This window comes from Gymnogyps californianus, chromosome 3 (genome assembly GCF_018139145.2).
Source record: "Gymnogyps californianus isolate 813 chromosome 3, ASM1813914v2, whole genome shotgun sequence".
NCBI classification, from domain to species: Eukaryota; Metazoa; Chordata; class Aves; order Accipitriformes; family Cathartidae; genus Gymnogyps; species Gymnogyps californianus.
Genome location: NC_059473.1, coordinates 117,825,337 through 117,850,750, shown reverse-complemented (window position 1 = coordinate 117,850,750; position 25,414 = coordinate 117,825,337). Strand labels below are relative to the sequence as shown.

The window sequence follows — 25,414 nt, the reverse complement described above, 5'->3', positions numbered from 1 at the left end:
TTGATGTTTAACAATCATCACCCTCAACATTTGCATAAGAAAAGTTGTATTAAGAATCACTATATAATAATACTTTGAACTAAAACTAATTCTATAGCCCTGAAGCTTAGTTCCTTTGTGTAACTAAAACAGCTTTTTTTTAAGTTGTTAATCATTCACTCTGCTCAGCAGTCACTGGAATGAATAGTTCTTCAGAGGTCTACTGTCACCACCGAGACCAACGGATTTGCTTAATAATAAAAGAATCTATTTCCTCATTCTACAAACTGTGTAAAGCATGTTTACTCCAATTCTCTTCAATATGGTTTTAGAATGTGCTTTGATTTATACAAAATTTATGTGTGCTTATTGGTATGTAATCTGTATGTTATAACCATTCGTCTACAAGAACTGCATTGGATCTAGTAAGGACTCATAGTGTCAGCAGATCAGGTTGCAGTACGTAGCTTCTGGCAACCTGGCCAGAATGTAATCCGGAATCCTGTATGTGAATCTTGATACTTAATGTGTGATTAAGTCAATAAAAAGAAGATAGATCAGAACTGTTTTATGTGAAGCAAAATCTGATTTTGGAGTAGAGACTCCTACTCAAGGAAGGTACTTTCATCCTCTCAGACATTACTTTTTAAGTCAGCAGCCAGTGTCTCCTGCCCCAGGGCACAGTAGTGTTTACCATTTGCCTTTGAAATACAGCTGGAGGAAAGGGGAATGCTGCTGGCAATGGACAGCCAGGTTAAGAGGAAAGATGACTTTTTACCTCCTGGGCAAGGGGACTTCTGGGTTCTGGGTCGTGTTCTGCTCCATACGCTTTGCACTCACAGTCACTGAATAAGCTCCAGCAACAATTCTATGAACAAAGTTGAGAACCTGTTCTATCTGAATGCACTAGGCAGTAAAAGCTGCTTTTTTCCTCTTTCTGGTTTTGTGGGTTTTTTTTTTTTTTTGACGGAATAGTGCCAGAGCATCAGCAGTAGGAAAAAATGTCTGTCCAGCCTCACCTCATCTTTTACGTCTGCAGTTTTGTCACTATCAGCCTGGTTATGAGAGCTCTCCTGTGGTTTGTTTTGGTTTTGTTTTTTGGGGGTTTGGGGGGGTTTGTTTTTTGTTAGGGTTTTTTTTTTTTTTTTTTCAGGGTCAGGCTTGGTCCATGTCACCTGGTTCAGAAAGGGACTCTAAGGCCCAATTTCATCCAGCCTAATATTAAACACCTAATTAAGATTCTAAAGTAAGGAGCATAAATTCCTAGGTACTTTGTACAATCAGTAGCTAGGGCTGGGCACTGCCATGAGCACTTCTGCCTACTGAGAGGTTAGGTTGCCCTGATATGTTGTAAAGTCTCCAGCTGTGGAGATAATCAAGACTTGAATGGGTGCATACCTGGGCAACCTGCTCTAGCTGACCCTGCGTGAGCAGGGGATGGGCTAGGAGATCTCAGGTGATCCCTTCCAACTTCAGTGATCCTGCAAATGTGACCCAGGGACTGGCCATCCAGGCTCCTTGTCCGGGTGTGGATTCTGATCTTGATTGTTTTTGGGGTACCTTCAAAAAGTAGTAAAGATAAGTATATGGAAAATCTTAGATAAATACATGATTAGAATTAGCCACTCTTTCAAGAGCTGTAATTTAAGGTACCCTTTCCTTGCCTTCACAGCATACACATGCATAGTAAGTGCCTTAACACTGAAATTGGTGTTTGTTGAGTGTTAGGAACCAAATAGAATTAAAAATTGATAAGGAATGAGGTATGGTACTTAAATGTAGTACGGAAAGACTATGCCAGAAGAGGGAGCTGTTTTAAAGATTAGAAAAAAATAGTGTTTTTTGGAAAGCTTATTGCTGGCATAGCCAGCTATACCATGTACTAGCAGGCTTCAGGCTCTCATCTGAATGCATAGGTAAGCACTGACTGTTTCTCTACTGTATGTGTATCACAAAAAAATTAGTAGTTTTATAAGACCATTCATGTGACAGTGATTAATCAGTTGTGTTGGTTGTTGAGGATCATAAAAATGCCTTTTACTTGCGTTAGGAGGATTGAAATAAAGGAAGTCCAGTTAGAGCAGAGAATATAAGGATTGGAGTGCTGGGGCTTCTGTTCCCAGCCTTTCCGATGGGTTGCTTTTCAATAGATGGCCAATCATCCTCACAAATTGTGTACCAAACCACCAAACAAGTCTTCTTCGTTCACATTTGCAAAATTTATATAATCTATCACCCAAGACTAAGCTAGCATTCAGTTACAATCAGCTAACACTGAGTAAATAAATTAACAATAAAAGCACAGCTGCGTAGATTGAGACAAATACCTCCTCTCCTGGAATGTTTAAATCATTGACCAACTTGATGGGCAGCTCCACTCTGATTGTGTGAAATTCTTGCACCAGGACGTATATCATCTTCTGATGTACAGCAGTAAATACCCAAAGGACATAAAGGAAAATAACTAATCACATTTAAGTACTTCAGGTCTTTATTAAAGGAATCATTCATTTAACTTTGGATTTTGGTGGTTTGAATTTAATAATGCTTTTAGATGCAATGAGAATTTCTAGGTGAAAGTCATAGAGTGTTACTGCACTGGTGCTAATGTTGAAATGAGCTACATAGGACTCCTGTTTACACATTAACTTGCACTTTATTTTGCGTAATCCTATATCACATAGTTTTGATGACCTAAAGCTGAGGCTGAAAAGCTGTTTCCTGTGTGGATGTATATTTTCCATCATACTAACACTGTGCTTTATGTATTTATCTTCACTTACCTCTACTAGTTTAAGATACAAGAAGTTGCACAGGTTATATTACCTTTGCTTATTTTGACCATACTTTACCAAGTAGAGCAGTGCTGCTATTATCCATCCTCAGCTGAAGCAACGGAGCAGAGAAGGGAAATATAGGTGCTCAAAAATGAAGATGATGTTATTTAGCACACCTTGTCCAGGAAATCAACTTAAGAATCTTGTTTGGTTGGAGTCTTGACTCCGTTGACAAAGCATGTGGAGGATTACCCTGCTCAGAATGCCATCTAGTCCGACTGGCACACTTAAGTCACGTGGCTAATCAGCAGGAACCAAAAAAGTCTCAATTTTGCATCTAAAATTCTGTCCTGAGGTAGATGTTTATACCCAAACAGCTGAGCAGGATCCCCTCTCTGTGTGTACACAGATACTCTATTGTTTATTTAAGAAGGGTTCCTCTTCTACATGTTAGCTTAGCAGCAGCATTCATCTGTTCTGTGATATTTGCAGTGCTTGGAATTAAACTTAGTCCTGAAGATATTATATTGAGCAGAGTATTCACTGTAGAACATCGTGCCTGACTGCAAGTTAGCCGGGAGAGAATGGCAGTGAATCTGCAGCCATTTCATGGAGAGAGGAAGAGCAACACTGTGCTCTTTTGTCGTTGCCTCTCCTGCACAACTACAGCATAGGACTTGAAGCAACCACTTGATGCTTTGAATGTATTACTTGCCTGCTGGGCTGGTCTTCAAACTGGCTCTGGGAAAGCTAGCTGGTGTTCCTAAAATTTTCAGGAGCGTCTTTCCCTGTATCCCACCTGTTTGTGTTATGAACTTATGTGATCAACGTCACGTAATCGGAGTCTTCCTGGAAAGTCTCTACCATTCCCTGCTTTATTAGCAGGTGAGACTTAAGTAATTGAACCTCTGTTTGGATTTGGGCAGTTTGTAAGGAGACTGGGTGGCAGGACTGGGCTATTCATAGAGCTCTTGCCTTCAGGTAGCTTTTAGAACCATCAAGTAAGGTATGAAGCAGATGTTGCTGAGTCTAAAGTAGTGTGGAAGTTAGAAACTGTTTGTAGAGTGTATATTAAGACCCACCAGGCACTGGAAATCTAAGAGCTTAGTGCTTGGAGCACTTAGAAAACTTCCTAGGGCCATTATTTCACAATCCAAAATGTTTGTCAACAATACTGGCATAAGGTATTCCTGTTCCCACCACACTGTGCCACTCCACCCCTCGGTTATGCCAGAACAATGGTTTGAGAGATCATGCTGTGAGTTAAATAAATACATACATTTATTTCTGGGGTCTTTTTAAAGCTGGAACAGTTCCCTGTTTGGGTTAACAGCATGGCCCCACAGAGTTGTGCCAGTGTAATTCAGGGACTGGTGAGCCATGGTAGGGGGGTGGGAATGACAGTCAGGGGAGGAGGTGGGAGTTCCTTCAGCTGGACCTGCTGCAGAACTTTGTTGTTAAATTATGGTGTCAGTCCACAACATGTAGCACATATATGTGGGTTCACACGCTCGGTCTTGAGACTTCTCTGGAAGGAGTTGGTACCCCACCAGTCACAGCAGGTGGTAGTGATTTGCTGAGAATGCCTTTCCCTTGTGGCTTCTGCTTTTGTTTACACTGCGGCTCCAGATGAATCTGCCAACTCTTTGCATTTGACCCTGAGTTCTCAGATTTTGACATGGAGAATTTGTATTTTACATTGCATTGATTTTTTTTTTTCCCTTGAATAAAAAAATTGACAGTGGGAAAGGAGCTTTCTTACTCTCCAGTAACTGGTATATGTGATGCAAAAGCAATCAATGAGAACAGACTACACTGTAGAGTTAAAAGTTCGTGTAGTGTAGCAATCCAGGTAGAAGGGTCTACATAGAGCAAGATAACATTTTCCCCTTTCCCTATGACTACAGGTCTTCTTATCAGCAGATAAGGTAGTAAGAGCACAGCTTTATTTCAGTGAGACAAAAACACAGCAGAACACTTTTGATTCACATGCTTGCATGGGATGTGTATTATACATGACCATATTTTGTAAATTTGCACTTGAACAGGAGCAAAAGCACACACACAAAAAAAACCCAACCTAACCCTATCTTCCTGATACTTCCAAAGCCACTTCTTCCAACTTTTCTAGCCATTTCTTTATCTGTAGCATGAATATTCATGGATTAATTATGAGATCAGTCTTATTTTCAGCTGACCACATGTTTTCTCAGATAGCAATGCATATAAGGCACTGTTAACTGGTGGAGTTCTTAGTGGTTAGTAATGCTTTAATTTTCATGCATAGATTATTTGGTCTGTTTATTTCTCATTTATAAAATGGGAATAATGAAATCTCTCTCAGTCAAGTGCTTGAGGACTTGTCAATGGGATGTGCTGTCTTGACTCACACCAAGGTTCTTTGAGGGCTTTTCCCTTTATTTTGCTGAGCTAAATAGTTTGGCTGAGAACATGATTCTTGGGGGATAACACTAATTTGTCTGTACCTATTTGATTTCTACTTTTAACAGCCATAAAACATTGACTACATGGGTCAATTTTCCCCAAATTTTTCTGAGAGATAGGGGACTCAAAATGATACCAAAAAAATAAAGATTTTGGCTAGAAGACATACATGCTGGTAGAGTACCCCCTGAAGGAAAGGTGTAAGTGTGTTCTATTCCATATTATATATCAGAAAAATCAATTCTTATGACACTGCTCTCCATTATTTTTGCTGCTTATGGACTACTTGTTTGTGACTAATATTTTAAAAAATGCTGACAGTTGTGCTTTGTTTACTGGATCAGCCCACCAGCTTCCATTGTCTTTAGAAAAGAAAAAAAAAGTATCTTTCATTAAAAATAAAAACTTCCTCATGCAAAGAGGAGCCTGTATGTCAGATCTAGGCTTGAAATATGCCACTTTTGTTGAATTTCCCAGTGCTCCAGAAGTACCTCTGATGGGGGCTTGGCACATTTGAGCTTGTTAAGTTTGAGGAGGCAGAGTAATGACAGGATGGTTGAACGTCCAACTGTGCTTGACAGTATTTCCCTCCACTAAATCTGGGTGGCAGATGTGACTTACTGAAGTGACTTACTGAAATTTCTCAATCTGCAGTCTTCTCTTGGTGTCCTCTCCCTGCTAATGAGGTGTTGTTTTCAGCATGGATCCTTCCTGCCTGGCTGCGTGCAGCGTCATCAGGGGAGGAAGTGATCCCTCTCCTGCAGCATGCAGAGGCTTGAGTTGGCCAGAGTTATGGAAAAGTTGTGTTCTAGGGTATTTTGCTTGATTTGACCATTTAAAAAAGGATCTGTTTCTCTTCATGTGATGTCTGAGGCAGGAGGGAAGAAGAAATTACTTACTGAAGGACCTATGAAGGAAATCCAGTGTTTCCATGTGCATCGTGTACAAATAATGCAATTAAAATGTTTAAAGCTACAGCACCAGTGTATAATGTACTTCTTCCTTCCTGGCAGCTGCTACCAGAAATACCTGAGCTGATACGGATTTGCCTTAGTATTAAATATTTTGACTTAGTTATTTCTGAAAACAATAAAAAATAAATATCCTCTTTCAGATTCTAGTTAACACATGGCCTCATTTCTATCCCAATAGTAACTCCTATAGATCCTTGAAGTTATATTAGAAATAAATTTGACCCATTATGTTCAGTATCTAGATTATAGAAAACAGTAGAGCCAAAAATTCAGTAAGTCATAGCTCTTCCTCTTGTTTTCCTGTTACGGGCATGATGGAAGATTATGATCATTGTCCTGATTTCCATTTTTGAAAACAATCCTTGGTTATACTTGATGGATTTAAAAACTCCCATAAGAATAAATAAATACGTAGTAATAGGTACTTACATATTGCCTTCCACCTTTAAGTTTTAGATCTTTTATATCTGTTATCGCAGCCTTCTCTTAAGAGGCGGAAGCTCTTCACAATAGGTCTTAAATGGCTAAACAGCTGTGCTTGTGAAGTGACCCGTGTTTACGAATGAAGAAAGTGTTTGCCTGAATGAAGTGTTTTGGTCGAAGTCTTCATGGAGCATCTACTTAGGACCAGTACTTATATCTGAACTACAAAGCCTTTTTCCTCAATCAGAGATACAGTGATGTCAATGCAAAGAATTTTTTCCTAAGGTTGTAGATTGGTAAATCTTGGCTTATCCATATGCAGAACAGTTTGTTCTTTTGTCTTGCATTTCTGAAGACTGATAACAAATACAAATGCAAAATTTGTTTGCAAAATCACCTTAGACTGTTTGTTTCAAATATTACGTTCCCTTGACAGTCTTGATACACAAAAATTGCAGAAACACATTTTCAATCTTTTTTCTGAAATTTACTGTCTTCGTGTTCTCTGTTGCTATTTGTTTCCCATCTGTCATTTTATTCTAGAAACTATCTTAAAAAACAAAAACAAACCCAAAAACCTAATAACCCCAAAGTCCCCAAACCTATGCTTTTCTTTTTTGTAACTCTGACCAATGGTACAGCATAGGGAAATTTCTGATACAGATTTGAAAATTTACTTCCTGGTGCCTTTTGAATGTATTGTTTGCTTCCTCCTTGTATATTATTCAGAAGTGATCAAATCTGCAGAGCTGTTTATCTGTACAAAACAAATAATTTGTGGTTATCTTGTTTTGAATTGTTTATTTTTCTTGTCTTTGTCTTTTTCCTGCTGATGTTGTCTCATCAGGGTTGTGTTGTTATTCAGATGTTTCATAGGCTTTCTTGTGAACCCATTTGACATCAAGTCTCGTGTTCCTCTTCGCGCACTTCCTTTGTTCTCCCCCTTTCTTTCAGAAGGAGGTTTGTTTTCTGCTGATCCAATTCTGCTTTAGACCCTGAAGCCGGCTGAAAAATTCCCACTGGGAATTCTAGACCCAGTGCAGAGCTCACTGCAGCCTCTCTGCCAGCATCAGTTGTAGGACGGATTGGATCAGACAGACCAACCACATCTGGGGTGTTAAAAGTAGTTAAATCTGTCTTCATCTGCCTAAGCAGATGCTTAAGAGACTGTGTATGTGTAGGTGTGTACTAGGAGACTTAATTGTGTTAATTTTTCATTTGCTATGGAGAAAATGGAACAAAAATTATTTAATTGTAAGCACTAGAAAATCCTGGTTTCTACCTTTAAAAAATGTGAAAAATTTGCTATTCCATTAGGAACTAAATTTTTTTAGTTTTATGTCTTGATCTTAACTCCCTTCCAAAAACCATTAGTTTACAGACATATTAAAAAAAAAAAAGAATAGTAAAATCAAGGCTTTTTTGTATTTATGTACCTATTTTACCTGGTTGAGACATTAGAGGTAACTATTGAAATACATCTGTGGACTTTATAACCCTTGCAATATCACTTAATCACAAAGTCCAGTAGGTTTGCAGTGGGCAAAATCAGGATTTCAGAATTTGTATCTTATCTGCCTGGATAGATGCTGTTAATCATTCATATGAGAAAACAGGCATGTACTGTCGCAATTTCTAGCTGGGAATTTTTATTCACAGGCTTCAGGCACAATTGTCACTTGGGCAAAACCAGCTGTGTTAGGTTAATTCAGGTTTATCAGACTGTCCATGGGATTTCTTTAGAGGTAAATGAACCCACATTTGTCCTAAAGGTGGAACAGTGTTAGAGAACAGCAGACAAGCTTATTTGCTCTGCAAAATGCGTATAAAGAATGTATATTGTAAAATCCTATATGTAAGTTTTATAGCTGTATCAAAATAAAACTCTGTGTGTGTGTGTATATATATAGGGAAAAAATGTGAAATGTTCTTGAAAAACCTCTCTAATAAGCTGTGTTACAGGCACCTGGCTGAATCCTTCTGAGATTCCCTATTTTCACAACCCAAGCAAATATATTAAGGTGCTTTTCAGCCAAATTCATGATTCCAGAGTTAGAGAGGATCAAACAGTTTTCACATGTGTTTCTGCATAACATCCTTGTAATTGTTTGCTCTTTGGCTGATGTTGCTCCCCTAGGGTACGGACTATAAACAGAATATAGGACGAAGAATGCCAGTCCCCTAGACGTGCAGAGGTGAAAGCTTAATTGACATGAGTTTATGATGATCATTCAAATGTTGTTTGACATGTTTTATTTGAAATCCCTTGACCCCGCGTGTCAGAGAAACCTGTGTGTTTCCTTTTAAGGCCTGATCATCAGCCACGGTGTCAGTTTCTGCAATTTTCTCCCAAGTGTGAGAATATCATTGTCTTTTTTACATGCTCCATTTAAATCCTTCTGACATCTGCGTGGGCCGCTTTCCATTCATTAACATAGGGGAGTTGCATCTTCTTCCATGGTGGCTGGTCAGACGCCAAAGGCAGATTAAGTTTCCTTGAGTGAGGAACTTGTCATTTAGGCTCTTCGAGCTGGAGCTGGGAGCTTTGGCAGCTCTGCGAAGAGGCAGTGAGAATCATTGCCACAAAAATGATTTTTGTGTGGTCCTGCTGTGCGCCCCTGGATTTCAAATTTGATTTATGGCTGCTCATTTTAAAAAAAAAAAAAAAGTCTGCATTTGGTTTTGTTGCAGGAGATTATCATGTAAATACTGTGGCATACATACTTAATTCTGAAACTGTGGATAACTGCGGATTATTTCTAAAATTAAACTCATGGTAATTGTTGGCATATTTTCCAGTTCCTCAAAGTTCTCTGTAAACCCACTGTTGGCTGTGTATTCCCCTTCTTCTATTCATGTAGCTGCCTTTATTCTTTATGGTCCTGCTGAGGTCCCAGAGCAGACAGAAAGCGACTGCTAGAGAGTTGCATGAAGCACCACAGCTGAGTGCCAGCTACCGCTCCCGCCGATGGTCAGCCTTCTGGAGACATGACTGAAAACTTTGGGGAGCATCTCACAGGATAGTGCATAGAACCCAAAAGCTTGTTTCAAAGCAAAGTGCAAGAAACCTCGTCGCTGTTTGGGATGATTTAGCTGCACATAAATTTCTTCTCCTTCACTCCCCACCACTCCTGGCATTTACTATAGCCTGCTTGAATAAATCCTTTCCAATTTAAATATCCCTTCCAGAACTGCTAAGAATTATTTTCATTTTATGTTTTAGTCTCAATTTCATTTGAGTGAGCTGTATATATTTTCGACCTACCCCTTTCTGGACAGAAGGCTTTTCCTATATGTTTCGGTGTATATCTTGGTTTCTAACGTGAAACATTTTGCTGTTGTGGTTTACATTGTACATTCCTCAGTAAGTCTGGGAATTATTTTTGCACAGGGTTATCTAATGCTAGTTTTCTCTTAATTATAGCTCACATTTTACATTAATATTTTCTGTTGCAGAAGAATTCAAAATGCTTCACGATTTGTAAGCCACAAAAGGTGTCATTGCTTGTGGGGAGTAGCTATGGTCTGTGACTTTTTAAATGAGCATTATATGTTTGTTGTTTTCCATTCAGAATTAAGCTGATTGAATTGCACTGATGGCATACTGTATATAAGTTTAAACTTCCCAAGTCTGAATAACTTCTTTTTTGGAAGTGCAGCATCTCAAATATTAGTATGTATTTCATTTTAAGACAGGCCAACTTTGACTTTATTATACATTGTATAGGAAATCATATGAAATCGGGATAAAAGTTTTTCTTTAGCAGTGATATCCTGGGGCAGATATTTAGTTTGTACAAATTTTTCTCTCTCTGCTGCTAGCTGTCTTCATAAGAAGGAAGCGGTTGGCATTTCAAATCTTGATTTGGTGGAAAAAGGATTAACAAGAAAGAGTTTGAAAGTGAAAGGCAAGCAAATGCATGTTTATAAGTAATTTTCATGTTTTTAACTATGTGGATGATTAAAGAGCAGTAGTTCCTGTTCTTGAAAGCCTGTATCTGCGGTATATAGAAGTAGAGAATATTTACCTCCTAATATAGCTCAAAGTTACACCTCTGCACATTCAGTCATTCTGTACCATTTTGCTTTAGCTGTGGGTGGAACAGATCGGAAAAGGAAGAAGTGGATTCCTGTCTTCAAATTAAAAAGGGAAAGACTTTGAGCTTAATGTAGAATAGCTGGATGAAATGTCGTGTATTATGTGTATTACGGAGAAGAACAGGGAAGGTGGCAGGAGTCTGTTGGTTATTGAAACTTATGAGTACACCAAATAAAGTGGCCCCGCTGTGTTCTAATTCACTGTGCAAATTGTCCATTTGACATACTCTTCCCATGAAATGCTTAGAAATCTTTTGCGAATTAAGCTAATATGCAGTGTATTGTAGTTTTGTGTCTTTTTCTGTTATGGTCACCATTTACAGCTATTGTTTAAGAGACTTCTGAAACAACATAAATACTGCTGAAAATTAAGCACAGTTGAGAGTAACTGCTTAAGATGTGCTTCTTGCTTCAGATGACTGCAATTTGAGATTTGCTGACATGCATGAATGATTCAGGTGCCCTGAGGTGTCTGAGGATTGATGTGGTATTCAAATAACTGGAGTAGCCTTCAAATCATGGACGTTAACACTGCATTTACTTATGGTTTCCATTTTTTGACACTTAGTTGCTGAGTGAAAGAACATAGGCAGTTTTGGTTTGATGAACTGGGAAATCCTTAAAATGCAGAAATGAGCACTGCATTGCCTGGGTGCCTTTGTGATGAACCTGGTAGTTCTTTTTCTACAGTATCATTGAACAACATTTCAACTGCAGTAGACGAGCCCAAAATATTGTTGATCACAGACTGCTGTGCATATTAAGCCCCAGTTATTTCCATTAGCTGTTACTGTAACTGTTGTATTAAAAAAATCTTTAGCTGTTCAGGTTTTTTGTTTGCTCCCCTTGAAGTATTTTCATAGCAGCTAATGTAAAAACATGTAAAATGACTGACTTTGCAGAGATGCAAGTTTGAGCTGTATTAGGAGATAAACATTCTCCACTTATAAATGTTGTAGATGCAAGCTTTCAAGAGCAGGGACTATTAATCTGCATTTACTTAAGTCAGTGCAAATCTGGAATAACTCCATTGAAACTGAAAGTTCAATAAAGAATAAATTTACAGCTGCTTTACATGTGGTGATTTCTCTGTAGAAGTTTTCTTTGCTGTTAAAATCTTTGTTGATTTTCCTTTCCATTTGTGCCAGCGGTTCTCATTCATACCACTTCAAGGCATTTTAAAGTATCAGTAGCAGTTCTAACAGCTGACCCCTCAGAATGTCCTTTACCATGAGCAGATGCTTATGAAGAGTGGGGAAAGGGGGTTTCTTTTGCATTTATGGATTTTCTCTTTTACCTGCCTAAAATACACATCACATTTATCACAGGATAAAAATCCCCTTTCCCTCAAAAAAGTATTAGAGTGCCTTGAGCTTTGTATAGTATTTGATGCAAAGCCTCACTGTTCATAAGCCGTTCTTACTTCACTGCTCTTCAGCTGATGACTGAATCCTGAGAATATTTGCATATTAGGTTCACCTGGCTGATGATGGGAAAGAGCACCGAAATGTCTAAGACAGCTGTTGCCATTTCTCCCCCTTTCCTTGTGTTGCATTATTAAAGAAGAGAAAAATGTAAAGAAAAAAGACTGGTTTTGAGATTAATTTTGTGATTCCGTGATCTCAAAATACCTAATTGCATTATATTCCAGGATGAAGTGTAGTACCAAAACATCATGATCATTTGTACTACAAAAGACACGCTTTATTTTGGATTGCTGCTACTTTCACCTTCAACTTTGCTGAAAGACAGGTTTCCTCTATGTAACATCAATCCAAGGAGCTTGACAGATGATGTCTAGATTTGATTTTATTGTCTCTGGGGCCCCCTATATTATATATTTCTGACGTATGAAAATGTGGTGCAGTTGTACAGATGTTTGACCCCTGTGAATTTTAAATGTTTTTTCTGGAAATCAGTTTGCAAAAATTTGATCGTGCATTCTAGAGTTTATCTATGCAACAACTTTTTTTTTTTTTTTAATTCTCCTTTAACGTCAAGATTACAAAGAGATGCTTAGAAACATGTAATAACTGATACTGTGGGGTTTGGGTTTTGGTGTTTTGGTTTGGTTTTTTTTCCAAATCTGTGTACTCCAGTAAAAATCATGTTGTTTTAAGATCAGTAATTTTATTAAGGTTTAAAAACCATCAGAGACACTTTTTACATGGAGGTGAAGGATGAAGCACGTGTGATATGTTACCTCGAGTGGAAGGCTTCCCTGCTCTGCCCATGTATCATCACTGGTGTGAGCCATGGCATCAGCTCCTACGCACGTGTCTGTGTTGGAGGTGGCTTTGGGTGCCTGGTGCACTGCTGCTCTGTGATGAGTAGGCTGTGTTCTGGAAGCCCTGGACTGAGGGAATGCCTCTTGGGAGAACAGTGAACGTACTGTGTGTTACCTGAAGAGCAAAAGGGTTGAAGTAAAAGAAGACAAAAATGAAAGTGCCCACTATAGAAAGGGAAGAAGTGGAACAGACCTAGTTTTTACCTCCACACACCATTTCCACAAGTACTAATTTGATTACAGCTCTGATTCTTCTTCTGTGTCACTATCAATACTTACACAGCTCAGCCTCTGTTATTACAGTCAGACTGATATAAAGGAGTTTACACAATTTTAGTGAGGTGTTTTTTTTTTTCTCTCATACCCTTTCAGTAATACATTTATGTTATTTTGGAATGTCTGTTTTAAAAAGTGAGTGCCTTTTTACACAATACTGCTCTTGCCGCCTGTGCTGGTTTTGGCTGGGGTAGAGTTAATTTTCTTCATAGTAGCTAGTATGGGGCTATGTTTTGGATTTGTCCTGGAAACAGTGTTGATAATACAGAGATGTTTTCAGTACTGCTGAGCAGTGCTTACACAGAGTCAAGGCCTTTTCTGCTCCTCACACCACCCCACCAGCGAGCAGGCTGGGGGTACACAAGAAGTTGGGAGAGGACACAGCCGGGACAGCTGACCCCAACTGCCCAAAGGGATATTCCATACCATATGATGTCATGCTCAGCATATAAAGCTGGGGGAAGAAGAAGGAAGGGGGGATATTCAGAGTGATGGCGTTTGTCTTCCCAAGTAACCGTTATGCGTGATAGAGCCCTGCTTTCCTGGAGATGGCTGAACACCTGCCTGCTGATAGGAAGTGGTGAATGAATTCCTTGTTTTGCTTTGCTTGCGTGCGCAGCTTTTGCTTTACCTATTAAACTGTCTTTATCTCAGCCCACGAGTTTTCTCACTTTTACCCTTCTGATTCTCTCCCCCATCCCACCGGGGGGAGTGAGTGGGAGGCTGTGTGGGGCTTAGTTGTCAGCTGGGGTTAAACCATGACACCACCTTTTGCTGTTGATGATATCCAAACTAAGAATTGCCTAGTATGTCAGTGAAAGACATGTAACTGAGCAATCCTAACCATGATGGCGGGCTTTCCTGGTGTCTAAATGATAATAAGAAATCAGTGGAACTACTCTGGAAAATTAATAAATAAATAGAAATTATATATTTTTATGTCTGTGTGGAATTTTTATGTATCCTATGGGAATTAGGAAACAAAATCTGCTTTGTCTTCATATGCTGTGTCTTCTCCAACTTAAGTCACTACTGATACCCGAAAGAGAAAGAAGAAAAGGAGGAATAGAGATTAGAGTTTTGTTTCGAAATCCTGAAATCCCTACCAGATATATATTTTTATGTTTGGGACAGTATTTAAGTTTCCACTTCAGCAGTGGTACCTGACTTGATATTGTCACTGTTAAACAATGGATTTAGAGCAAGATGGTCTGCTCTCTCCGGGTAAGCCGGATTCGTTCAGACACAGCCTCTTCTGAGAAGTTCTCTCTAAAGCTGGTGGGGTGCAGGAAGGAGAACAGATTCTCCTGTGGTTCTAGAGCACGAGGGTTGAAAAGGAAAGAGCTTCTCAAGCAGTGTGGAAGAGGACAGAGAGAATATGAAGTTGCAAGCAGAAAAAATTAATGTAGTCCAATGAGTTTAAAATAAAATCATCCTCTCTTTTAAGGTCAATACAGACGTTTGTATTGTCAGGATACCACATACCTGTTTTGAAGTGGTAACACTGAGATGTTCTGGAGGGCAGACATCTGAATCAAGTGATATACGCTGTAGTCTTTGTGATATTTTTATAAGATCTGGGGGTTTCTTTGCGCAATTTTCACATATCTGTAACTTGATGGGATAGATAAGCAAGCTGGTTGACCTCTGATGGAAAAGGAGATTTTCTCTTTTGTTGGGCTTCAATTTTAGGTTCTGCAATTTCAAAGTAATTCTGTAAAATGCTTCTCATGGGTGCCATTGATCAATGGAATTAAACCAGTTCAACAGCATAGCCCCTGAAATTGGGACAATAAAAATTGGAAAAGTACTAGAGAAAATAAATTAACAAATTGCTGTATAATGCTGTTTAGTTTGCTTTGAAGCAGATTGCTTGCTGTTGGAAGGTTAATATTGACTGTGCTTGTATGTTTTGTTTTTTGGCAGGTAACCCTGGACTGGCAGGTTATTACAGGACCTTTATACAGGCCTTATATTGTGGACTAAATCAGCAGTATCCCGTTTGGGTTGTGAGCCATGCCGGACATTGTAAGCCTCCTAGTGGTATGGAAATGATAGAAGGTACAGTACTGTAACTTGTACATACAAATATTTGTAACCTTCCCTGATTTCACTAGCAGAATTTGTGCCTATTAAATACAGCATGGCATGTTTTTTAAATGTCTCCATTATATTTCCACAGAACAGTTGTATGAGAAGTTACTGAGAAAAAGAGTATTTTTAGGTAAATTAGATTTGACGGTCAAATAAATGCTATTAAGAGAATAAGAGAGTTTGCTGATTGCAGTCTTTAGAGACAAGTTATAGAGAAGAAGGTCTAGAATGTGTTTATGTTGAGAAGAGCAGATTAGAAAAGTACATATTTTAATGAAATGTCCAATTGAGAGGTTGAGTACTTGAGGAGAGACTTAATTATCTCTGAATTTAAAAAGTTGTACTAAAGTAGTGAAGTACTTCCAGGAAGCAAGTAAATCTTTCTGAGGCTGGGGTATGAGGCATTTGCAGGGTTGAGGTTGCTTGTTTACCTGTTAAAAGTCTTTTGACATGCAAATCGCCAGCAAGACATGGTAGCCAACTTGAAGTGGATATTGTTAATGTACAGCATTGTAAGATGGGGGGAGCCAATAGCGAATCCTGTCCTGAAAGCTGCTTGGTGTCAGAAGACCTCTGGACTTGGTCAAGCTGCAGTGATGTGGCAGTAAATCAGTATGATTCCTTAGAACCAAAAGGTTCAGCAATTTGAAGCAACCTGAAAATTTTGAAGAAGAAACTGTTTTAGCTATTTAGCATAACTTTCCCTCACTAACCTTTGCACCCAAGCTTTTAAGCCTTTTTATTGGTTTATTTAATCTCAGATTTGAAACTGCAACTTGGAACCTGTATTTCTTTGGTAAAATTCCTGCCAGTCATTGTCTTCAAGTGTCAAACTACCAAATGCTAGCACTTTCTCCCGACAGGTGAGAAATCCCTCGGTTTAGAATTTCTGGTACAGTGTTAACCATGGGATACAGGTAGAAGTCTGGCAACTGAATGGAGCTGAGTTTATTGCAGAGAACATCTGTAGGTCTCATAACCTGCCCTGGGATTATGTCTGCAAGTGTGTAGTTAGTGAAAAGAGCATTTGATGGTGAGAGATGTGTTTGGTGGCTTGAGATGGCTGAGCTAGTTGAAACTGAGAGGTTTTTAGATGGAGTCAGCAGGGATGTTGTACAACTGTCCCACTTCCACTGTGACAGTCCCTGTGCTGCTAAGGAGAGTGTAAATCTGGGGGAAGGAGAGCATCCAGTAGGAAAAAGGGAGCTGATATCTAAGTTGAAACCAAACCTGCAGCTGACTTCACTGTGTCCTTTTGCACTGACAATACTCCTGTGAGAGAGGAGATTTTCAAGAATGTGGTAGCTTGTTAGGATGGACAGGTCAGAAGTGAATTACCATAAGGACTGCTGCTGTGTCAAGTTTTATTCAATGTATTCACCCATGACTTGCAGAATGAGTGTAAACAGTGAAATTTCTCAGTTTGTGGATGGTATTTCGTAGCATTTAATTACTGGGAAGATATTAGATGTCAGGGAACTACAGAAAAATCTTACAAAATGTAATAAGTGGAGAAAAAGATGGTAGACGAGTGTCAGGGTAAATAAATATGAGTTAATGCATCTGACAAAAAAGATCTCCTTTAACTGTGCCTGGGCAATCCTGAACTTGGAATTAATTTGTAAAACTCGGGAAAGATACTGGCATCGTCACTGACGGTTCTCTAAATTCATCTCTCATTGCACAGCGGCAGACAAAATTTAAGTCAACAAAACGTTGGACATAACCAGTGTTACAGACAAGGTAGGAGACATTGTTTTATTACTGCATATAACCATAGTGGACCTGCATCTGAATATTAGAGCACAGTTCTGGTGGGCATCTCAAGGACAACATTTCAAGAGTGAAGCTGGTGAGTGTGTGGGGAAAGGCAACTAAAACAACAGGGAGGAAGCAGCTTCCTTGTTATGAGAGATTAAATGGCTCTTTGGTTTGGGGAGCAGAATGCTTCGCATGAGCATGACTGAGGTTTCCAAAATCATGACAGTAAATAAGGTAAATGCAGAATAAAATACTTCAGATTCAGTAATGGAAGTAATGGTCACTTAATGGTACTAGCTGGTTTAAAACAGATAAAAGAAAGTATTTGTTTATGCGACAGGTAAAAGATTTAGGGAACTGGCAGCCAAAGCACTATACTGTAGGCAAATTACATTAGCAGACTTAAAGTGATAGAACAACCTAATGGACAACAGGTCCATAAACAGCTGCTGAAAGAGCCAGGTTCTTTGTTGTGCAGGTGCTCTGCCATCCATGCTTTGGACACTGACCTTCTCCACACTTCTGGGCTGCTCCTGGTCTCAGTGCCATCTCGTGGCAGGGTTGTGAGCCTGAGAGATTCACTGCAAGGGGAAGGAATGCAGAACGTGGCCAGGCTTGGTTTCTTTCACCGAATAGCATCTACTCTTGCCACTGCTGAGCTTGGGGGACTCGCTTGCCTGACCCATTAAGGTGTTTTGTGTGTTCTCAATACCATGTGCCAGAATCTGTACTTACTGGTGCACTTACTGTAGCACCATGGAGCTAAGAAAAGCATATAAAGCCCCTGATGGATAGTTTAAAAAATAATGAAAAGACATTTAGAAATTGTTTTCGTATTTATTTTATTAGGAGCATAGGAGCAGGAAGCTCACATCCTGTCATTAGTATATGTTTAGACAGTATTCCAGAATATTCCATGGGGAGCCTTTTTCAAGCTAGTCATCTAAGGGAACCCTGAAAAGTTTAGTGACCTTTGGAAATAATGTTACTACAGTTACCATGGGTAATATGCTGTGCTTTGCAGTAGCTTTGAATGTAACAAAAGAAATATGGTTCATTTCATACAAACTCAAGGGAAGGCACAAAGTGGCTAGAAGGCCTTATATTTTGCCATTTTATGACAATGTAGGTTGCCTGCAGTGAGAGAAGAAATTTGGGGTGATTCTCCCTCATCGTTATGATGCAAAAGAAATGAAAAGCAACTTTTGGATATTAGAAGCTAATTCCCTATCTTTTACTTATTTATTGCCAAAAATGTAATTTTCATGAATTGACTATAAAGGTGTGATCAGAACCACTAAACTAAAAATTAAGCATCTTTGCAATTTCCCAGGTGACTGACTGAAAGGAATAGGGAGTTGTGGACTCATTGCTCATGTTCTGCTCCTGCATCCCACAGGAGTTCTTAATTGACACTTTGTGGCATTATAGCAAAAAACCCCAGAACCCCAAGGACCAACAGAAGCACACGCGTAGGGCCAGATAATTCTGTTCTCTGCAGCTCTTTGTTGCTTTCTAGCTTCTGGATTTCTCAGGCAAAGTTTCTGTAACAAGGACCACTATATAGGATTGTGAAAATCACGTCAGTTATTAGCGTGCTGCATAAAACCAGAAGGGGATATTTTGGCAAAGAACTGGGCACAAAACTGTTATTGTACAAATTCCATGTGTTCCTTCATGCTTCTGATGGGCATTTCATAATGCTTCATTTAAAATAGCCTCATGCAAATCCTCTGAGGAAGTTCAGTATTTCTTGATAAGAAGGATAAGGGCATAAATGGACGAAGACAACATTTGAATCTCTGACACTATTGATTCTTGAGGTTTTTCAGATTGGAATCTAGCAAATCAAAAATGAAAAAAAAAGGGAGAGGGGAAGCTACTAGGAAAGAAGAATTCATACTGATGCATTTAGAACAGTGGTCTACAAACTTTTTTGATCATACACTACTATCAGTAAAAAATTTCTATCAGTAAAAACTTTTTTTGAGCACGCCACCCCCAATATAGCTTTTTTAAAAATATAAATTATATACATGTACTACTGCATTTCTAATATTTTCTTCCTGCACCCCACTCTGCATGCACCCTACTTTGGAGACCACTGATTTAGAGTGTGCAAGCATTTAAATAGTACACTTAACATATAACTGATGCTGCCTGTAAAGTAATAAAGGGTTTAAAATGAAGCAAACTGTGTTGGAATAATATGCCTGGTTATATTTAGATCAAGTAGATTTTGAAAGTCTCAGAAAGACTAAAGCAAGTTTTCTAACAGCAGCCATCAGTCACAGACTACTTCCTAATTTACTGGAGAAATGTCACATAGCGATTTGAAAACCAAACAAAGCTACGCCCTTCATTTTTACTTCTGTATGGTATCCTTCTATTCAGAGAGCTCTTGCAAGCTATGCTCCATAGAGACACACAACATTAATTGAACATTTCATTGCTGTAATTCTGCTCCTAGCAATCAATCCACTGTGCAAAAAGATTTGAAACTTATTTTTACTCAGTGAATGCAATAAAAAAGTTATGCCTCAATTTCAACTTCCTTATCCTCCTCCTCAGCTTTTAAAAAAGCAGTTGTTTTGAACACTGCTGTGACTGTAAAACAGGCCAATATCAATCTTTAGGTGTAGGCAAAATTACAAAAAGGAGAGTAGTTTTCTTGCTCTCTTATTGTGTTTAAAACTGGCATAATATGTATATGCTTTATAAATGTTCACATAATCTTAAAAGTGTTGCTTTTTTCCTTTTCAGTGCCTGATATTCAGACTTTGACTCATAGTTTTCCTAATGATTACGATGTTCGTGCCTCTTGAACAGATGCTACCTAGGAACAGGTTCTTTTATAATGCCAGAACCCCTGCCTACTTACTTACTCCAATTGTTTACCATGCCAAATATATTGTGATTGTATTGTAAGTTGTTTTAAGGTGCAGGTATTTGCACATCATTTGGTTAATTTCTACCTTATAAAAACACGTTCATAAGAAAGGAAAAATGTATACAAATAGATCATAATTAAGGTATGGCAAATTTTTCCTTAAAAGTAAAAATAATAGGCAGGTATACCCACAGTTGATTTATTTTTTTAAGTTCTGGAGCTTCTTTTAATGTGTCACTCCATTGAAGAATTTGCATTACACTTGTTTTGAGATTTTTTATCTGATAAGATATTGTCCTATGTCTAACCAAGTAACTTATTAGATGTTGTGAGGGTTTATTTAAAGTGCAAGTTATTGTTTCCTGTATGAATGTGTTAGAAGTACGCTATAGCTCAGTGCCCTCGCTGCCAAAACAGAGGCTGCTGCCTGAACACTAGTATCAGTAAGTTAGTATTTTCCTAGGGATTAAGTGGGTGGTCTTTTGACTTAGTTGCAAGACTAAAGACAGGTCATGTTTTTGTGGTTATAGCCATCACTGAAAGTTTCATTTTATAGGTAGTGAAATCAGAAGAAAATAAATTGTGTTGCATTGCTCTGTTTTAAACATACAATTTCCCTTAAACAGGAACAGAAAACAGTTTAAGGAAAGAATGAAAAAGTACTTTGATGCTTTTTAAAGAAATTAAATCATTAAACAATGTTACTCTTAAATACTTTGTAAACTTCTTGATTTAAAAACAATATAAGGGTGAAACTGAAAAATAAAATTAAGATAAAAAATATTCCATATTTATTGACACTCAAATTATTCTGTCAAAATACCAGTATAGCTGCTCAGCTTGTGGGGGTGGGCATTATAATACCTTATGAATTGTGGAGACTGAAGCGCTGTACTTTATATTACAAAATCCAGTTGAGTAGGAATGTTTGAGTACTGCAGAAGGTCTAAAGACCCATGTTTAGGAGTAGCTCCTCTGATGGCAATGAATAGTAGCCAGTTGGAAGCTTTTCAATAGCCTTTCGACTTCTTTTGATAGGAAACAAACTACTAGTTAAAGCTAACACATATCAATGAACAAATCCTGAAATTATTCATTGCTAATTTTATACACATTGCTAATGCAAGTGCTATGTTATTAATATCTCACTTTAAAATAAGGACTGAAAGACTCAGTCTCACCCAAAATTTCTTTAAAAGCTGTGGAAAATGGGAGATTAGGTAGGAAACCCTTGACACTCAGTCCCTCTAACACATCCCTCACCCCCCTTTTTTAGCACCCTGGTTGGCTTTTGCCAGTAAAGGCTGTATAGACAGCAGGTGTACATACATAGCTATGTCTTAAAATGGTCTAGTTCTGTGGACATCTGCTGTGGCTTGATAAGAAATAAGAAATACAATGTCTCTGACAGAAATTAGAATACAAGAACACAGGTTTGATTTTGTTTGTTCTTAGAACCGCCAAGATACTTTTCTTTGTAGCGAAGTAAGACTGAGAAGTAAAGAAAAATGCAATCAGAATTAAATGATTTATTGATTTTTGGTAATATTCTATGTATGCCAAGTGCTATAGAGATATGGAATAGTGTGATTGATATCTTAATTGATTAAGGAGACACAATTGATGCATTAAAGTATCATATACCTAATAAATGGCTAGTCATCAGTCATGTCGATACAATATTTGGTCACATGATAAATTACATTAAACATAAATCTCTAGAACTTTCTAAACTGTACAGATGAGTATTGAGCTATACACAATCATAATACAAATACTTTTTATTGTTTTAGCAAGGCATGTTTATCCTTTGGAACAGATTGTCTACTGAATTTTCTGTTGTTTTGTTTCTGAATCAGTATTAGGTAGCTTCTGGATGACAGAGAAGTTTGAGTGACCTTAATAGCCGAGTTACACGATGAAATTCTAGTTTGATCTTTTATGTCCCATGGACTGTAGAAGATAATAGTGTGTCCTTAAAATCTGTTGAACTATCCTTAGTTCATCTTCCATGATAAAAAGAGGTAGGTAAGGATTGATTTATAGTCCCTCAAAAGAGAGTTTCCATTGCTTTCTCTTTATGCAGGGAGAGTAGGGCCTTCAAACCATTTTGAAACCGAATTATATCCTTAAGAAGCAATATGGGGAAAAAGCACAGAAGTCGTGGAGGAATAGTAAATTATCTATGAAGACATTGATTATGTGATCCCAAAATGTTAATGTACCATCAGTGTGAAGTTTTGAAGTGACATGAAGTTTTGTATAAAAAAAAAATTAGTGTTACAGGAAAATTTGGAAGCCATGCGCAACTTGAATTTATTTGATATATTGCTTCTTAGCTGTTGTTATAATTCATCTGAATGGAGTTTGCTTTTCCAGCCCTCTGACTTCTAATGAAACTGCAGAGTTGACTATGAGTGAGATTCTGCCTCTAGCTAAAGTGATATAAATCTACAAAAAAAATGACTGAAATCATTTGTGTAAAACTGAATTTATACTTCAGCAAGTTAATCATCTTGTTGATTGCTAGATAGTTGTCCACCAAATGACAGATATAAGTGTGGGCATGATTAGCAGATATGAGCCATAAGTTTCTACTGTGATGATATGCTGTGCTGGCAGGAAAAAACCTAAAATAGTAGCCTGAGCAAGACAAGGAGCATGGTGTTCCATAATAAGAGGGTTGTGAGTTATTTAGGACAGTGATTCCCGAACTGTGGTCTGTGAGCCACTGGTGGTTCCCAGGACACTTGCTTGTGGTCCAAGAAGAGCTGCCTGATCAGATGGAGTTGGCTCTCTCACCGGTTTCCACTTGCTAAGCGGAATTAATGGTAGCTAAGAATACTTTTCCAATAACACTTTTTTTGTGTAAGCACTAGCTGCGGTGGCCTTAGAGATGTTGTGCCACCATGAATGTGTGGTGATGGCGGGGAGTGGGATTGTGGTCTGCGCTGCTGCAAACAGGAGAGGAGGAGATCGTGGAAGTTAGGTGTTCCAAGAACTCGGTTCCTAAAAATAGGGACTCGTCCTTAGTTAACAGCCTTTGTCCTTGTTGTTGTGTATAACCCCAAAGGAGAGAAGTTACACAGGCACAGGTAGTCAGTATGTGTTTGGTAATTTTAGCTAGCTTGTGACTCTCATTTATTTTAAGTAGTACGAAAGTTTTTAATGATTGCTGATGTTGGAGAATACCTACACTGCTGAATCGGGTCAATCAGAGCTACTGGCAATCTATTCAGTCAGTACAAAAACACCTCAGAATTAGTGTCTGTAGTGCTTAGAAGGTTTTTAACCAGCAAATCCTTATCTCGTCTTCAGCACTGTTTGGTTAGTAGTAATGGTAGGTATCTGGCCACATTGAGGTACACAGTGATAGCCATGTTTAAAAGGCATTTACGTCTTGTATTATACAAGTAAAGGGAGAAAAGCAGTAGAAAGGCAGCTGAGCTGGCATCTCACATGCATACTTTAAGCTTATGCATACACACATTTAATTTACATTACACACATTTAATTTACATTACACACATTTAATTCACATTACACACGTTTAATTCACATTAATTTCTGTTTCAACGATATTTTCTGCTTCCTAGGCATATAAATTAAAATATCTGAGAATCATTGAAAGGTGGATTGTCTTTAATATAAGTTCTTTTGAGGTTTAGTCAGTTATGTGTAAATATTATAGACCTGGAGAACTCCGTAGTCATGTTTACGTCCCAGAACACATAGGGACGCAAATAAAATTCTGCTTAATTTTAATGCAGAATTATATGGCAAGATGTCTCCCAGTCCAATGGTATCACACTGTAGATACATTATAAAGAATCAAGTTGTAAGCATGCCATCCAGGTAGAATTAAGCTAGTTTCATAACTGTTTCATAGCTAAGTGTCATTTTTTTTAATGTATAGAGGGGAGAAGCTTCCTGTTGATGAAGTTGGCCTCAGCACTGATTAATCACACTGAGCTCTTCACATGGTATTCGTCAACAGTGAGGGATCCCACATCAGGGTGTGCACAGAGGAACTGGTTGTTTTCACAGGACGGGACGGAACTGTCAGCTCAGTGCAGTCCTGCTGCCCCTCCTGATACAGCAATTGCTGCTGCCCAGAAACCTTATTCCTTCCTTGTCTTGGAAAAGGCAGCTTAAGGAAGGAAATGTGTGTGCATATGTAAAAGTTATTATGAGGCATTTAAATGTTGAGGTTTTTTAAGATCTGCATTTTACTGTATGGTTGTAGTGCTAGGTGTCTATTTTAAGGAAACACATGACCATTTCATGTTATGAACCCACTGGAATGTTTTAAATCTAAATGTGTGAAAAGTAAGCAGCCCTAGGGATGCTGCAGTACTCCGTTTACTTCTTTCCTTTGAGCCACATTCAGTTAATTATTCATAGAGATCCCATAATCATGCCCATAATTATGCAAATAGATCCTTTGAGTGAAATCTTGGCATTTGGCGTTGACTTTATCAGTTCTGCTTAATTTTAAGCATGTGTTTAAAAATCTTGTTCCATTCAAAATCAAAACTAAGAAAATAAAATTTTGCCATATGTGAAGTATTTCCAAGTTGCTCTGTTGTTTTCTTTTCTGGCCAGCCAAAATGATAACAATTTTAACTGCTCATAGCATCATACCTTAACAGCCATGTATTTATTTGTGATGACCACTTAAACACTATTAAGCTGATTCTGGTACCACTTAATGCATAGCTCTATATTCCAGTGACTTTGATGGAGTAGCGACCGATTTTTGTTGATGTTACTAAGACTTTGTCTTAGTTACTAAGACTAAAGACTTTGTCTTTATATTTCTTATAGCTATATGAAAAACAGGTTCTCTATATTCTCTGTTTCTGTCAAGGTTTTCCACTGAGTCTGTCAACATAATATCTGTAGGCATATTATTAAAAAATGTCCATGAATAGCTTTCTAATGCATTCTAGTATTTTGTTCAACTAATTCCCCTGTTAAAAGAATCAGAATTTTTCATCCACATCTACAAATAAGGGTAATATGATTCTGTTTTTAAAGATGTGTTTTAAAGTAACAACTTCTGAAACCTGATACAGTCTTCTGGATCCTTATCCAGAAAACAAGATGTTTTAAAAAAAAAATTGATATTTATCCATTGGAGAGGATAATGTCTTTACTGCATTCCAGGAAACTTTGGATGTAGGTTTTGAGATTGTTTATGGATCATTTTCCGCCTTTCACCCCATGACATAGGTATGTTCTCCAGCTGATACCATCACTTCTAATTAGATGCAGATGGTTGTTAGTGGGGGGAAAAAAGTGTTCAAGAATGTGAACCCTATGAAAAGGTAACATTTATATCTTTTGGTGTCTTGACTTTAGAAGGCATGTCACAGTTCACTGAGATGAGCAGTGCTGTGATGTTTCA

General features: G+C 38.2%; 1 protein-coding gene across 3 annotated transcripts in view; it reads left to right on the top strand.

The window, feature by feature from the left end:
• LDAH (lipid droplet associated hydrolase) overlaps positions 1–25,414 on the top strand; it is a 110,198-nt gene that overhangs the window by 4,309 nt on the left and 80,475 nt on the right. For 2 of the 3 annotated variants that reach the window (XM_050893770.1, XM_050893772.1), the window contains exon 2: positions 15,186–15,320. The exons of the other annotated variant lie outside the window; for it this stretch is intronic. In XM_050893770.1, the coding sequence (XP_050749727.1) occupies positions 15,186–15,320 (135 nt within the window). The remainder of the gene's footprint in view (positions 1–15,185; positions 15,321–25,414) is intronic. 3 annotated transcript variants of the gene reach the window in all.